This window comes from Pristis pectinata, chromosome 4 (genome assembly GCF_009764475.1).
Source record: "Pristis pectinata isolate sPriPec2 chromosome 4, sPriPec2.1.pri, whole genome shotgun sequence".
NCBI classification, from domain to species: domain Eukaryota; kingdom Metazoa; phylum Chordata; class Chondrichthyes; order Rhinopristiformes; family Pristidae; genus Pristis; species Pristis pectinata.
Genome location: NC_067408.1, coordinates 6,064,263 through 6,082,439, shown reverse-complemented (window position 1 = coordinate 6,082,439; position 18,177 = coordinate 6,064,263). Strand labels below are relative to the sequence as shown.

Here is an 18,177-nt window from a genome sequence, read left to right as displayed (position 1 = left end):
AGTTCAGCGCAGGGTAGCTACAGCTGGCGCATCTGATGTAACTCCATTTATTTCAATGTGGTCATCAATCTACATTGAAAACGGTCAACATAAGAACATACCAATTCGGAGCAAGATTTGGGCATTTGGCGATTATGATTTTTCCGATCTCGCCCTCAATTTCAGATTCTTAAAGGCTTACAATTTTACAGCGCAGGAACAGGCCTTCGGCCCGCCGTGTCCACGCCCCCATTTGTGCCTATCTACACCAATCCCATTCACACTATTAAATCCGTAGAATTCTATGTCTTGGAGATTCAATTATATGTCTAGATGTTTCTTAAATGTTGTGAGAGTATTTGTCTCCACTGTCTCTTCAGGCAGCGTATTACAAGACTCCAGCGATCCTCTGTGTGAAATAAATCCCCATCAGATTCCTTCGAAACCTCTTACCTCTCATTTTATGCTTATGCGTTTGTTTCTTGGACCTACCATGGGGAAGATGTTTTATTCTCTAACCTGTCCATCCCCATTATAATTTTATATACATCTGTCAGGTGACAGCTCAGCCTAGTTTTTTTGCACGAAAGAAAGCAAATTCAGCCTATTATATGAAATTCTCACCTCCAGGTAAAATCCTGGTGAAACTGCTAAGCATTCTCCCCAGCGCAGTCACAATATCTTTGCGTGTGATCCGGCCATGAGAATATTCAAAGATCTAGTTTGTTTTTGAGAATCATCCCTTGTCTCATTCCCCCCAATCTGACACATATGCTGTTATTTTCCACACATCTCGATGTATTTCCAGCCTATTGTGAAACGGCAGTTCAAAATCTACTTGGTCTATTCTTTTTAAAGTGTACAATTCTGTTGAACGCCTCCTTAACATTGCCTTACAAATGACCTGAGATATTCAGTCCAGTGTACACGTACAGGTTCAATAGAGTAGCTGCGGTGAGAGAGCATGAAACTACTCTTTACTTGCAGATTTGCGTCTGATTTATCTTCATTTATATGTTCAATTATTTTTAAGTACACCATTAATCATTTAGCACTACCTTTTCAGGCTACCTTTCCCAGATCTAACAATTTGCGACTTAAAACAATATATGTCCGTCTCATTTCTGATCATTTCGCTGCAAAAAGTCGCTTTGAGTTTCTAGCAGATATCCTGCAACCTTTACACATTTTACTTTTAACTTTCCTGTATCTTCTCCAAACCTCGTTTAAGAGAAAACTACATCTCAGATGCTACTGCTTCAGGTAGGTCTGGAGAAATGAATCCAGTTGTGTACACACGTGAATGATTAGCAGAACATATTACCCTTTGCCTAATTTCATATTTAACTTTAATTAACATTCCTCTAATCACAAGATTATTTACTTGCAACAATATTTACATTTAAGGGCAGCCTGGACAAACTGGTGTGCCATATCTTATCCAAGGACAAGCTGCTCCAGAAATGATACAATGCAATGGGCCTTTCTCAAGGAGGTCAGTTTCTGAGATCTGTAGCACAGAGATGCCCTTCTCCTGCCATGAAAAATCTCGTCTCATTTGGAGGTCAACATGAATGTGTATATGACAAACCTACTTAAATCTCCCCCTGAATTCTTTGTTCAGAAAGCACAAGCTCAAACAACAGGTAAGAAATATGGTACGAAATTTCAGAAAACCATAGAGAGAAATGTTTTCATCCTTATGATAGGGATATTACGGCGTCCTCTATCACAGATAGCTGTGGAAGCTAAGTGGCTGAATCCACGTAAGAAGTAGGCAGAGAGATTTCCAGACCAAGAAGTCATTAAGAGGTATGAGGAGATGGAGGGAATATAATGTTAAGGGCCTTCCATGATATAATTCAACTGGCTTGAAGGCCCGAATGGCCGATCATGCTCATAGTTTCTTCATTTCCGCATAACTAAACTTCTAAAACTCTTCCAAAATCCCTCCAAATTTTCTCCGAATCCTCTATAGTACTATAGCAACCTTCCTGTATTATGCCATCTGGGAGAAATTTTTCTTGAGTTTACTCATGTAACAAAAACCATCACGATACTACGAGCAATGCTGCTATGAAGTGAAGATTTCAAATTATAAAGTGCGTTTTTGTCCTAGGTGCAACATATATAATCTGGAAGCCAACGAGATATCAAATTATTCGGGGGAATCTAACGGTTGCTAAGTGGAACAATGGAATACTACTACTAAGAAAGTTTGTAACAAGCAGAGCTCTCATTTGAATTGCATTACATGTTATATCCGTTCTTCAGTTCACTTGTCAATCACAGAGTGAAATTGCATTCCAATATTCTATCGAACAACCAGGTCGTCAGCACTGATGTCATTCAATGGGAGTGTAGGATGGCAAGACGATAGAAATAGAAAATCACTCTTGGATGATGCCGGCGACAATCGAACTGTATAACGATAAGGATCAGAATTAGCCAGCATCTGGCCAGCTCTATAATCATTTTGGGATTCATTTGCAACAGATCTTCTGTTAAAAACGACGTTGGAATTCCTCCGCATGCAGCAACAGCATGTTGTGGAACTGTGGTAAATATTATTACTTCGATCTTGTTTGCATTTGAAAACAACCAATACGATGATTATAAGAAGAAAGATGAGGCTAGTTGAACCAAAAAATAATATCAAATATATATTGAGGTCTGAAAAATACCCAACATTTTTCTGATGAATTGCACGCTCTGAAGGGGTTCCAGTGCTGTTCGCTGTGATTGATAAACGTACTGTAACTGAGCTTGAGAGACTTGGTTGACCATTGTCCTTCACCAGGACTACCACGTTTTGTGTCACAGCGTCGTCTTCCGTAAACGTTCTGGTAGTTCTGATTTCTCCGGTGTGAAGACCCACTGTGAAAAGACTTGGATCAGTAGCTTCAATAATCTTAAAGGAAAGCCGAGCATTTTGACCCGAATCTTCGTCATTTGCGATTACCTTCATGACCAAGTAGCCAGGATATATTGAACGCGGGACTATTGCGAATGTCGCTGAACTGTTCCAGGTAGATGGAGAAATTATAAATGGAGGATTGTCGTTTTGATCCAAGATAATAATTCTTACAATAGCAGTGCTACTCAGTGACGGAGATCCAGCATCATGAGCTAAAACTGTGATTTGGAAATTCTTCATTAGTTCATAGTCAAAAGAACGCAGAGCAAATATACTCCCGCTTTTCGAGTTTATTGCAAAGTCAGAAGGTTCAAACAGTGTTTTCAGCTTGTTCTCCAGAATAGAGTACGAGACATCTCCATTGCCTTCCAAATCAGGATCCAACGCGGTAACTGTAAAAATAGATCCGCCTGGAACATTGTTCTCCATCAGATACACATCATATGAGGATTGTTCAAACTGCGGAACATTGTCATTTACATCAGAAACTGAAACTGTGATGGTTTCAATTGTAGTAAGTGAGGGCAATCCAGCATCGCATGCGGAAATGGATATGTTATACTGTGAGATTGTTTCACGGTCAAGTTTCTTGCTGGTCATAATTTTATAGTGATTAGGCAAAGTCGTTTCTAACTTAAATGGAATGTTGACTGGAATCTGACACCGAACGAGCCCATTTTCCCCAGAATCTCTATCTGTTGCTCCGAAAACGGCGATTACACTACCTGGCACTGCATCCTCTGGTAGCATTTTCTTTACTGATGTCAGCTTTATGTCGGGAGCATTATCATTCATATCAATGATATTAACCAAAACCTTAGCATGTCCCACGTTTGGCAGGTTGTCCACGGCCTGTACATCAAGCTCATAATCGTATGCCGTTTCAAAATCCAGCAAACCATCGACTTTGATCTCTCCTGTGTCAGCATCCAAACTGAACAACTCCCGTACTTTTTGTGACGCATAATTACTAAAAGAATATGTAAGCTCAGTGTTTGGGCCTTCGTCCAAATCATTTGCGTGTAGTGTTATCAGCAAGGTACCAATGGGTGCATTTTCTCGCACACTGACCTTGTATATGTCTTGATCGAATACAGGAGCGTTATCATTTACGTCTGTAACAGTAATAAAAATCTGTGTAGTACCAGACCTGTGAGGGATCCCACCATCCACAGCTGTTAATACCAGTTCAAAAGAGGGAATTTTTTCGCGGTCTAACGATTTTTCCAAAAACAATTCAGCGATTTTTCTTCCATCTTTTCTTGTCTGAATTTTAAGACTGAAGAAATCATTCAGACTAAGGTGGTAATTAGCAACAGAGTTTAAACCAACGTCCGGGTCATGCGCGCTCTCGAGAGGAAAGCGCGCTCCTGGTGCAAGTAATTCAGGGAGCTGCAAAGAAATGACTTCTGTTGGGAAAACCGGCGAGTTGTCGTTTACATCTAATATCTCTACTTCAACAGGAAATATTTCTTCAGGATTTTCTACCGTGAGATCAAACGAAATAGAACAAGTCGACACTTCCATGCAGAGCTGTTCCCTGTCGATTCTTTCACTGACAAGTAAAATTCCGTTTTGTGTATTTACCTCGAAATATTGTTTCCTGTTTGAAGGGAGCAGTTGCAGTCTTCGGACTAATAATTCACTAACGGTTATCCCCAAATCTTTAGCAATGTTTCCGACAAAAGCACCGATCTCCAGTTCCTCCGGAATAGAGTAATTAATTTGTCCGAAAACCACGTTGACGAGACGAAGTAAAAATACCAAATATGCCTCGGTGCCATACGCAGTCGCCATTGCTTGAATATATATTTTCAGAAATATCCGAATCTGAAGCACTCGATTCCTTTTTCTGCGGGAGGATCTTGCATCAAATTATCAACGCTGAACACAGAAGTAAACACACAAAAGCTCACTATTTTTTTCTGTTCACAGCTGCATGCTGTAAACACATTCACCATGACTCTTTGTCGGAGATTTCTGGTCTGTGTTTGATAATTATGGTGGGGGTAGATCCCTCGCGACGTCACAGCTTCTTATTGGCAGACAGCGACACAAAGAGACTGCACCGTGGTTTTCTTAAAGCAGACTCGTGTACATTTTACTTCACAAGTATTTAAAAATGTACAATGAAAAACCACGGACATGTGTGATAATCAGATTTTTATAATTATATTTCTCAAAAGCACGTTAATTAAAATAATATGCTGTTTAGATTTTTTTAGACCAACGGCCACTACAAATTTCACTGCAGTGTTTATCCAGACAATTGTCCTGCAAATTGTTAAAATGAACATTAAAAGTAGTAGTCCCAAAATATTTCAACAATTCTAACTGAAACATACCTTGTCATTTGATTAAATAACACGTTACATCCACCGGCGTTAAATATCTGTTTCTTTATACCTGAAGGCACGGTTTAATACCAACCTCACAAATGAAGGAATGTTTACTGGACAAATGGCCTCCAATAAGTGTTCTATGGGGAATATCTTAATAATTACATGCAAGATGAAGAATGGCTCTCATTTTATAAAGTTATGGCACCTGCTTTAATCAATACTGATATTTTTCATGTGTTTTACCATTTAATGCGTCATTGTACTTAATGATGAATTAGCAGAAGAGTTCACTATTCTTTCGTATTTTGTTTATGTCTGGAACAGTCGGGATTCAACACATGACAGGCTATTCTGGTGTGTGTGTGTGTGTGTGTGTGTGTGTGTGTGTGTGTGTGTGTGTGTGTGTGTGTGTGTGTGTGTGTGTGTGTGTGTGTTATTGTGTGTGTTTCCGAGAAAATCCTACCACAGAGCATAGTTGGGACTGACTTGGAACGCATAAGTATCACCACTGTGCCTTCATGCCGCAGAAGAGCCACAGAGGTGATCAGTGCTGGAAACAGAAATATCGCAATGGTTTCAGAGATTTTATTTAGCGATTGCATAGGAGATAGGAAATACTGTATGGATTGAATGGAAATAGAAGCACAACATTTTGTTTTGTAGCTTTGATGGCAGTGCGTAATTTTAGAACTGGGTGTTTGAATGTCCTCATTACGCAGTAACATCATTTTACTTTGAAGACAGACTGACTCTGGAAAATCGCAATCTGTGCAGACGGAGCTGCCCTCTGCTGGAAATGCAGGCACTTTGTTGCTTTCTGCATTAAAACGGCAATGTTGGTAATGCGAAAGAAGATTTTCCCCAAGGTAAGCAAATAAAGGCAGTGCGATATCCGTAAAAACTGCATCCTTAGCGCAGGAACTGATCTCTATATATCTGGATAATAATTGTAACAATTCCATCACAGAATGATTTACTGAAGTAGTATTACTTACTTCTCACACGTCAATACATTCCAAAAGGCGCTTTCCCAATAATAAAGCACGTTACTGGGAAGTACAATGCAATTCTCTTAAATCAAGCAGTATCTTTGTAAAATATACTGACGAAGCTCACATGTTTAGATTCTCATCTATGGCAAGCCACTATTACGAAGATATAATATGTGGGCCGGCCATATCAAGCAAAGTCCATTTATTAACGGTGATGATCAAGTGAGCTCTGCACATTATTTTAATATTATGGCAATATGCGCACGTGTATTTTAAGTATATTGAACTTATCCAATCATTCTATTTATTATTCGTGACCACAGCTGCGTCCTCTTCTGTTTCTTGGTCCGAACCCGTGCGCCGAATAGTTCCCACTACCTTTTACTTCCCTTCCAGAGTAGACAATTCAGTTCTCATTTAGCTACATTCAAGTACACTTAACCATCTTGAGGTTATCTTGACTTACATAGTTCGTCATCGAATTGCCGTGCTCTTCTTTTAATGCATCATATCCACGTTTCTTTTGCTGGACAAAATTGTCCCCCGTGAATTTCTAACAATGGAAAACAGGGCACGACAGCAAATTCCACACCTGTTACTTCATTTTTACGCACGAATACAACTTAGGACGTTGGAGCAGAGGTTGCTCTTGCAGTAATGCTGAAAAGAGAATCAAATGCCTCTTGAAATCAGACACCCAGCTGAGTTCAAATGTAGCCGTGAAACACGGGAATTTAAATTCAGCTACTTAAATAAGCTGTCATACTTCTTTTTCCATTGAAAAATAAAACAGTCCAAGTAATTATGGATGTCAAACTCCAGTTTATCCTTCGCAAATGGTCATCAGAAAGGAAGGCATTCACCCTTAATGTCCTACCTATATGTGAATTCAAAATAAACCGCCTAATACTTAAATACACTCTGTAATTTATCAAGGTATTCTGTTGCACTAAGACCGCTGAGTTAATGCACAATAATTATTAAAGTGGATGGACCAGCGACTAAGTTACGTCAAAACGTTTCCAGTGTAACCGAACTTTGATGGTCTTCCTGCACTGCGTTCTGTGAGGGCTATGGCACAGACTGGTCTAGGAACGGTCAGACACAGTAACATTCGCAGAATTATGTTTCAGCCAACATCGCAGACCCTTCCCAAAAACCCATGGGTTTCACTGGAAGCACTGACTCATTACTGACGGAATAAACTGATATGCAGTTGACAAGAATGGCTGTTATGCTTGTCTGGGCCCCTATAGTCAAATAAACACGGGCAAATAACACTCGTGCCGAGTTTTACCTCTTATTAGTGTAAGTTTTCTTTAAGGCTGTTTAGTTCAACTCCAACATCATAATAATGGCATCTTGTCTATGCGCTCTTGCATTTTCAAATCTCCCCTTCGCTGTTAAAATGACCAAACCTCTTTATTAAAACAATAGGTCTCCACATTGATTATGCTCTGGTAAAAAAGAAAACCGAGTACTTCCACAACGTCCTTAACAGACAATGATGCAATTTCACACCGAGCTCTATACGCTTTCCAACAATCCTGCCCATGTACGAAAACATACACTATTTTTTTTCTTTTTTTTCTTTTGTGCGTACTGTCATTATTTTCCCAATATTCTTTGTCGTATTAATCGAAATAGCATGAAATATCATCATATTTTCATTTCGTTCCTTTCAGCTATAATAACACCAAACCCTCGGAAACGAATGTGCTTTGCTTCCTTAATCTGCATTTTTCTTGAAAGAAACATTACCATCTCACTCTTATCATTCATTTTTTTGCAAAAACAAACTTCCGTTGCGCCTATATGATTAGTTGCACAAATTACTCCTGATATTCTCAATATTTCCCATATACTGATCATATATAATCACTGTGTTTGCACTAACATACGAATGTATTAATCAGAAGCAACAATAGGACATATGGTTCCTTCAGCCAGATGCGACATTTAACAAAATCGTGGCTGATATATTTGGAACGTCATCTTCACATTTCCACTTTCACCTGATAACCTAATCCCTTCCAGTCCCACCCATTCATGTTTATCAATACTCCATTTAATTCGGCCTTAAAATATTTTCTGCCTTTTGCGGAATTGAATTCCAAAGGTTCACAACAATCCAAGAGAAGCAATTCTCCACATCTTTGTCTGAAATGAGTGAACACCTACTTTAAATTGTAACCAGCAGTTCCCAAGTTCTCCGAGATATGGTGTTTTTAGTGCCCTTTATGACATAAGTGCAACATCCTTACATTTTATGTCAATGCTCCGAGCAACATACGATAATATACTTAGTGCTGTTGTTGAGTATAGTTGTTAGTAATAGGTTGATAGGTTTTAGGAACAGATTAATTACAATCAAAAGCCTACAATATTCTAATTATATGCTAATCATGTTTATCGAACACAGGCACTTCGGCCCACGGTGTTGTGCCCATATTTTATCCTGCTCTGTCTAACCCTTCCCTCTCACATAGCCCTCTGTTTATCTGTTATTCAAGTGGTTATCTAAGAGTCTCTTAAATATCCCTGATGTATCTGCCTCCACCACGTCTGCCGGCAGTTCGTTCCACGTACCCACCACTCTCTGTGTAAAAATCTTACCTCTGACATTACCCCTAAACCTTCCTCGAATCACCTTATAATTATGCCCCCTCGTGTTAGCCATTTTCGCCCTGGGAAAAAGTCTCTGACTGTCCACTCAATCTATGTCTCTTATCATCTTGCACACCTCTATAAAGTCACCTCTCATCCTCCTTCGCTCCAAATAGAAAAGTCCCAGCTCACCCAACCTTTTCTCGTCAGACATGCTCTCCAATACAGGCAGCACCCTGGTTAATCTCCTCTTCACTCTCTCTGAAACAACCACACCCTTCCTATAATGAGTCGACCAGAACTGAACACAATACTCCAAATGTGGTCCAACCAAATTTTTGTTGAATTGCAACATTACCTCACGGTTCTTGAACTGACTACACCGACTAGTGAAGGCCAACGCACCATACACCTTCTTAACAACCATATCAACCTGCACGGCAACTTTGAGGCATCTATGGACGTGGACCCCAAGATCCCTCTCTTCCCCCATACTGCTAAGAGTCCTGCCATCAACATTGTATTCTGCCTTCAAATTCGATCTTCCAAAGTGGGTATCATTTCACACTTTACCGGGTTGAACTCCATCTGCCAATTCTCAGCCCAGCTCTGCACCCTATCAATGTCCTGTTGTTACCTACAGCAACTTTCTACATTAACAACAACACCACCAACCTTCGTGTCATCTGCAAACTTGCTAAACCACCTTTCCACATCCTCATCCAACTTATTTATAAAAATCACAAAGAGCAGCGGTGCCATTACATCGTTGTGAATATCAGTTGGCAAATGTTGAGATACTTGAATATTAAAAAAAGCTGTCAGAAGTTTTGAAGAGCTGTGTCATTACTTCATTCTTGGCTGTTCAATCTGTTCCAGTCAGTCTAAGAGTGTTTGATGAAAAGCGTTTGGCACAAGAACCCCAGTTGCTTTATTACGTTGCTAATTGGGGAGTTTTCTGAGTCAATCTCGTTCACTAATTCCCCTTTGGATACGGTTGGGTGATGACTCTTTAGACGAATGCAGTGACAGGCATAGGCTTTGCACAACAAGTGGTTCAACTGCAGAACTCGGAAGAGGTGAGAGAAAAATAGTGGGAGGGCATTCAGTAGTTGGAGGAGAGGGAGATGCAGATAAATGTTTCTGCGGCTACAAACGTGATTCCAGGATGGTATTTTAATTCATTGCTACCAGGATTAATAATATCACTGATCAGTGTAGATCTTCCTAAAATGGAGGGCGAAGGACCGGAAGTTCAGGTCCAGTTCAGCACCAAAGACACAAGTGGGAAAAAAAGGATGTGATCCCAGGAGCAGATCTTAGGGACCTGAAATAAATCAATAATAGAGGATTTCAAAAGTAGCAGTACGAATACTCCTAGTGCCCCGGATAACAGCTTCAAATAGAAGTGAAGGCCATATGACTATGTGGCTGGAGACATCGTGCAAGAAAGAGGGTTTCAGATTCCCGAGACGTTGGGATAGTTGGCACTCCAACAAAATGGACAGGTTACACTTCAGCAGTGGCGGGGTCAATATACTCGGGAAAGTGGTGATTGGGTTAATTCTATAAGGAAGAATTAAACTGGCTTGGAAGTTTGGGAATTTCAAAGGTAATTTGCAAAGGAGAGAAAGAAAGCAGGAAACCGAAGTCAGAATCGCATTAAACAAAATAAATAAGCAATAGAAACAAAGGCAAGGAGACAATGGGGTCAGGATACTGGAAGCATGTTAAACTGGCATAATAATATCCTTCACTTCCGTACTACGGAGGCAACATACTATCCCAGAATTACGTCTATGCCCACAACATTCGCAGCAATGTAGTCGCATCAATGGTACAAATATCAGAAAATGGGTATGATTTCATAGTCAATAGGAAATGGGTTTCAAGATACCCAGAGCTGGAACCTCAGTACTCAAAACTGGAACGCAAGACTTGTTCGACATTTATGACATTTATGAGGTGCTTCCAAAACGAAAATGGGGGTTGGAAAATGTCAATAATAAGCGATAAGCTGTGAAGCATGATCAGGGTTCAGCAAATCATGATGCAGAATTGGAAGAAATTTGCATCAATTTAAGAAACAGCAAAAGGGTAAAACAAAAATTGGTCGGAAATATTTATTGTCTATGAAATAGTTGTTGTAATGTTCGCACTGCGTAAATCTCGAAATTTGAAGAGCATGTAAAATCGGTAGTGGAGTAATCATTGGGTGTTTAATCTGCATATAGGCGCTGAATTCAAATCAGTGCAAATCAAATGGAGAATAAATTCATTAAAGCAAGCAAGATGGTTTTCTGCACATTTTGATGAGTCAACGAGAGAAAAACCTTATTTTAGACCTATCTTGTTTCATATAACCACAATTAGTTCATTTAATAAACATATAGTAAATGGACCGCTGGGGAAGTGCAGCAATAATATGAATCTTACCTTCAGTTTGAAACTCACGTCGTCATTCATGTGTTAAGAATTCGGTTTCGGACTTTTAATAACTTGAAGTCTTAAGTCCAAGAAAGATCATAGCGCCTCTACTCCTGCAGGAGGTGAAAAAAAATGGCATGTCCCCTTTGACCCACACCAATTTTTATCGATGCATCATAGAAAACATCCTATCCAGATTCATCATGACTTGGTATGGCTACTGCTCTGTCCGTGACCGCAAGAAACTGCAAAGAGTTGTGGACGCAGCTCAGCATATCACGGAAACCAGCCTCCCCTCCATGGACTCTGTCTAAACTTTCTCATTACCTCGGTAAAGCAGCCCTCATAATCAAAGTCCCCACCCACTCCGGACATTCTCTCTTCTCCTCCCTCCCATCGGTCAGAAGATACTAACGCCTGAAAGCACGTACCACCAGGCTCAATGACAGCTTCTATCACGTTGTTCTATAATATTATTGTACGAACCCCTAGTACGAAAAGATGGACTCCTGACCTCATAATCTACCTCTTTATAACCCAGCACCATACTGTCTGCCCGCACTGCACTTCCCCTGGAACTACAACACTTCATTCTGCATTCTGTTATTGTTTTCCTTTGTACTAACTCAACGCACTGTTGTAATGAAATGACCTGCAGGGATGCCATGCAAAACAAGGTTTTACACTGTACCTCGGTACATGTTACAATAATACACCATTTTACCAAACTAACGATTTACGAATTAAATCAAAGCAACGGAAAACGTGAAGCTATTTGTGGAGAGTTGACTGTGTTAATGACAGGTATTTTGATGGATAGGTAATGGTTAGCATTTCATAATAGTCAGAAAGGAATGTTTCTTTCAGACGTAAAAGGCCAACAAGAAAACGGTCCACCCGTGTTCGACAGCGCAACGTTGTCTGTAGAATTTCGAGAAAGACTGAGTTGAGCTTCGAAGTGCTGCTGTGGAGGTCAAAATGCGGTCTTTGGTGAACTCCTGGCTTTGCCGAGGAGCGCCAGCATTAGCAATGTAAGGTAAGAATATTTATTTTCCTTTTCTTGATTCCACTAGTTACTAAAGGGGCAGTAATATGAGACAGTGAAATGGCTTGTTCCTGCTGCGAGACGTGGAAGATAAGGAGAGTTCAAGTGTCCTTGACGGTCCAGCCTCAGCTCCTGTCCGACCGCATTGATCGGTTGGAATAGCATTTGGCTTCACGGAGGGACATACAGGATGCAGTGAGTGTTTATAGATTGGAATTTCAGCGAGCTGATCATACTGCAGGATCAGCCAGATGGATGCGTGTCCGCCAGAAGAGACGTGCGCACAGTACAGTATTCTCCCCCCAAATGTTCCCCTCCGAAATAAGTAATAAGTATGCCATTTTGTCCACCGTTGGGGGTTGGCCACTCGGGATAAACTGAGAGCAGCAGCCAGATCAGTGGCACTGCGAGAGGCTGTATTATAAAGTAAAATATAAGAAGGACTAGGCCAGAAATAGTGCCAAACAAATCTTTTGGAAGGGGCACAGAAATCCGTATATGTGGCTGCCAGCGAGTCTCTAGATTGGTAAATTGCCTCCCCGGTGCCCAGGAACAAGACATTCTGATGGAGGAGGGTGAGGAAACAGAGGTCGTAGCCCATACTGATACCAATGAAATATGTAGGAAGAGAGATGACGCTCTGCTTAGCGAATTTAGGGTGCTGGGCAGAAAGTTAAAAAGCAAGACCTTGAGGTTTGCAACCTCAGGGTTACTCCCTGTGCCACATGCTAGCAAAGCAAGCAAGCAGAAGATAGTGTGGTTAATTCAGTGGCTAAGGATTTGATACAGGAGGGTTTCAGGTACATGAATCATCGGGCTCTCTTCCAGGGCAGGTGTTCCTATGTAAGAAGAATGGACTCAAACTAGAGAGGGAAACATATTCTCGCAGCAAGGTTTGCAAGTGCTGTCCTGGAGGGTTTAAACGGAACGGGTGTGTGTGTGGTGGGGGGGGGGGGGAAGCAAAGCAGTAGAGGGGTTCAGGGGAATGCAGGTTATGTCAAGTTATCCTTAAAGCAAGAAGAAGCAGGAGCAGGTTAATGAATACTGTGGGACTGATGGACTGCTGTATTTATTTCAATGCAAGGAGTATTGTAGTTAAGGCAGGTGAACTTAGTGCTTGGCTTATTCTGTGGAACTGTGACGACTTAGTTTATACGGAAACTTAGCTGAGGGAGGAGAAGGATTGGCAGCTCAAAATCATTTAGATGTTTCAGACACGATAGAGAGGGTTTCAAAATAGGTAGGAGAGTTGTATTACTGATCAATAGCGGCACATCATAGCGGCACATAGAGGGGACATCTTGAAAGATTATTCCCAAGAGGTCAATGGATAGAGCTCCGGAATAAGAAAGCTGTGATCTCTATGATGTGATTATAACATTGGCCTCCCAATATTGTAGCTAGCGGGAGACAGGTGTAACGGATATGTCGTTAGATTATGGAAAGAAGTAAAAGCAACAGGATAGTTGTAGTCGGTGACTTTAATTTCCCCAATATTCACTGAGACGTTCTTAAATCCAGGGACTTAGAGGGGTTAGGGTTTGTTAGGTACATGCAGGAGGGTTTCTTGAATCAATCAGTTTATGATCCAACCAAGTAAGGGGGCCAAACTAGACCATTGTGTTGGGAAGTGAGCTTGGCCAGGAGATTTGTGTTTCAGTGGGAGATCTTGGGAACGGGGTCAATAAATTTGGAATTGTCAGATGGTTATGAATGAGGATAAGCCTGGACCCCGGGGGAAATTTCTAAATTTGGGTTAATTACAACCGATTACACTGGAGCTCCGTAAAGTAAATTGGGAGCAGCTGTTACTGGGTAGATCCACACCCGACATGTGCGAGCCATTGAAAGTCCAGCTGGTCAGACCTTAGGACCAACATGTTCCTGTGACGAAGAAAGATAAGGAAGACAAGGTTTGGGAATTCTGGATGACGAGCGATGTTGCAAAATCATTCAAGTAGGAAACAAAACATAAGCTGAGATACTGAGATCGGACAGGGCCTTTGAGGAATATGAAGGAAGCAGGAGAAAACTTAAACATCAAGTCAGGAGAGCTACAACAGGACACGAAATATCCTTGGCGAGTAAGATTTAAGAGAATCCCAAGGCATTTTATACATATATTAAAAACAAGAGATTAACTAAGCAGAGGGCAAGACTGCTCAGGGACAAAGGAAGGAATTTATGCCTGGAGCCAGAAGAAATAGGCCAAATACTAAATGCGTATTTCACATCCGTATTCACCAAGGAGAAGAGCAGGGAGGATTGCGAGATCAAGGAGGAGTGTGATGAAATTCTGGAGCAATTTGATATGCAGAAGGAGGCCGTGTTGGGGCTCTTAAAGAACATAAAGGTGGATAAGACCACAGGGCCTGATAGGATCTATCCCAGGTTTTAGACAAAGGCAGGAGAGCAAATTGCTGCGGTCTTGACAAAGATATTTGTGTCCTCTTTAGCCACAGCCGAGGTCCGGGAGGATCAAAGATTTTTGTTCCTTTTTTAAAGAGTGGCAATAGAGACAAACTAGGAAGTTATAGATCAGTAAGCTTTAAATCATAACAGGGAAATTATCGGAGAATATTCTTGGAGATGGTATCTACTCATATCTAAAAAAAACGCTGTTTTTCGAAGAATTCACGAAGCTAATTATTGAGGGTAAGGAAGTGGATGTTGTGTTCATGGACTTCCGACAAGGTCACTCAGTAGCTTATACGGAAGGTCAAGGCACAGAGGATCCATGAAGTCTTCGTGGAATGAATTCAAAATTGGCTTTGTCATGGAGGACAGAGGGCAATATTATTCCGACGAGAGTTCGTTTACCAGGACGTTTCCTGGATTTGAGAATATTAGCTATAAGGAGAGGTCTGTGCCCAGTGATGTTCAGCAGGGATCAGTGCTGGGACCTCTGTTCTTTGTGACGTTTGGACGAAATTGTGGGTGCGCTAATAAGTAAGTTTTCAGACGGTACAAAAATGACAAAATTGTGGATAGTGAAGAAGGTCGCCATAGGACACAGCAGGATACAGACCAGATGGATATGTCAGCAGAGAAATGTGGGCAGTAATCCGAACACGTGAGACGTGTAGCACTGCGGGAGGTCAAATGCAAGAGGAAAATATACAGTAAATGACAGGACTGTTAGGGGCATTGATGCGCAGAGGTATCTTGTGTTGCAAGTCCATAGTTCCCTGAGGTAAAAGTAAATAGGGTAGTTAAGAAGCCGTATGTCATACTTGCCTTCATTGGTGGGGGCGTTTGTATAAAATTCAGGAAGTCATGTTGCAGCAGTAAAACTTTGGTCAGGCCACATTTGGAATAATGTCTGCAGCTCTGGTCGCCATATTACAGGAATGATGTGAAGGCTTTGGAGAGCATGTTGAAGGTGCTGACCAGAATGTTTCCTGGGATTGAGTATATCAACTGTAAGGAGAGGCTGGACCAACTTGGATTGCTTTCTCTGAAGCATCGGTGGCTGAGATGCGACCGATGAAAATATATAAAATAATGAAAGGCATAGTTAGAGTAGATAGTCAGAATCTATTTCTCAGGGTGTAAATGTCAAATATTAGACGGCATGGCTTTAAAGTGAGAAGGGTGGGGAGAGTTTAAAGGAGATTTACAAGATAAGTAAGTACAGAGTGATAGTTGCCTGGAAGGCGCTGCCAGAGGAAGTGGTGGAAGCAGATACGATGGAAACGTTGAGAGGCATCTAGACAGGTACCTGAACAGGGAGGAAGTGGAAGAATAAAGACAACATGCGGGGAGGTGGGATTAGTTTAAATTAGCTTCATAGTCGGCACGGAAATAGTGGACCAAAGAGCTTATTTCTGTGCTGCATTGCACCATGTTATATGTTCTATGTTCTAATCAAATAAGATAAAATTATGCGTAAAGTTCTCATAAATATCAGTAACTTTGAGGATTGGAGTATTTTAAAACTCAACAAAGAAATAGCGATACATTGCTAAAACGTGTCAAAATAAAATATGCCAGTATACTGGAATGTAAAAGGGAAACGTGATAATGAGTGCAAAGGTATGTTTGTTACAAACACAAGAATCTAAAGCGAGGAATAAGAAAACTGCAGAGGATTTTTGAGAAAAAAAATACCATTTATCTTCATGGATGAAGAAGTAAAAACAAAATCTGCCAGTAACACACAATAGCCAAGGTTCTAATAAGATTGAGGAACAGAAGTAAAGCAAATATAAGTAATAAATATTTGGTAGTGAGAGAATAAAACCCAATAAAACCCAAGAACCAGGCGATCTTCCTCCAATCCTCTGGTACCACAAATCTTGTTTCCTTCTTCAAGAAAAGCAATAGGGATAATCCTGAGAATTACAGACCAGCGAGTCTTATGTCCGTGGTGGGCAAACTATTGGAGAAGATTCTTAGGGACAGGATTTATGAGCATTTGAAGAAGCATAGTCTTATTAGGGATATTCAGCATGGCTTTCAGAAGGGCAGGTCGTGCGAGAATTGAGTTTATCGAGGAGGTGACAAAAGAAATTTATGAAGGTAGAGCGGTTAATCTGGTCTATAGGGACTTTAGTAAGCCGTTGGACAACGTTCCCCATGGTAAGCTCATCCAGAAAGTCTTGAGGCATGGGGTCCATGGAGATCTGGCTGCGTGGATTCGGAATTGGCTTGCCTAAAAAAGGCAGAGGGTGGTTTTAGATGGAGAGTATTCTGCCTGGAGGCCAGTGGCTAGTGGTGTTCCGCAGGGATCTGTTCTGGGACCTCTGATCTTTGTGATTTTTGTAAATTACTTGGATTAGGAGATGGAGGGTTGTATTAGTTGGTTCACAGATGACACGAAGGTTGGAGGGATCGCGAATAGTGCTGAAGGTTATCGTAGTTACAACGGGATATAGACAAGATGAAGAGTTGGGCGGAGAAGTGGCAGATGGAGTTCAATCTTCAAAATTGAGAAGTGGTACACTTTGGAAGAACAAAAATAAAGGCGGAGTACAGGGTAGTTGGAAGATCCTTGGCAGTGTGGAGCAACAGAGGGATCTTGGGGTTCGATTCCATAGATCTCTCAAAATTGCGGTGGAAGTTGATAGGGTGGTTGGAGGGCGTATGGTGTGTTGGCCTCCATTAGTCGGGTATTGAGTTCAAGAGCTGTGAAGTATTGTTGCAGCTCTATAAAACGTTGGTTAGACCACACAGAATATTGTGTTCAGTTCTGGTCACCTCATCGTCGGAAACATGGAGACGGTTTAAAGAGGGTTCAGAGGAGACTTACCGGGATGCTACCTGGATTGGAGAACATGTCTTATGAAGAAAAGTTGAGCGAGCTAGGGCTTTTCTCTTTGGAGATATGGAGCATCAGAGGAGACTTTATTGAGGTATAAAAGATTAGGAAGGGCACAGATAGAGTGGAGAGCCAACACCTTTTCCGCAGGGCAGCAATGGCAAATGCCAGAGGACATAAGTTTAAAGTCAGAGAAGGAAAGTGTAGGGGAGATGTCAGTGGTTTCTTACACAAGTAGTGGTGAGTGCCTGGAACACACTACCAGAAATGTTGGTAGAGGCTGATAAAATAGGGACATTGAAAAGAAAAAAATGGATTTCAGAAAAATAGAGGGTTGTGAGCTGAGTAGGATGGAAGGGTAAGATTGATCATAGAGTAGCTGCTTATATAGGTCGGCACAACCATGGGCCAAAGGGCCCGCAACATGCTGTACTGTTCTGCGTTCTACGTTCTAACATAATTATGGAATTAAACAGATTAGGTATGAATTCATGAAAGCAAAATCATGTTTGGCTAATGCATTGGAGTTCTTTGGAGATGTGATTAGTAGAGTAGAAATGGGGACTAAAAGAATGGATATTGGATTTTCAAAAAGCATCCCATTAGGT

General features: G+C 41.1%; 1 protein-coding gene across 1 annotated transcript in view; it reads right to left on the bottom strand.

Annotated features, from left to right (window-relative positions):
- The window catches only part of LOC127569153 (protocadherin Fat 4-like), a 101,521-nt gene that overhangs the window by 16,855 nt on the left and 66,489 nt on the right, over nucleotides 1–18,177 (bottom strand). Inside the window, 1 exon segment of the mRNA XM_052013541.1 lies at nucleotides 2,731–4,748. Coding sequence (XP_051869501.1) covers nucleotides 2,731–4,748 — 2,018 coding nt within the window.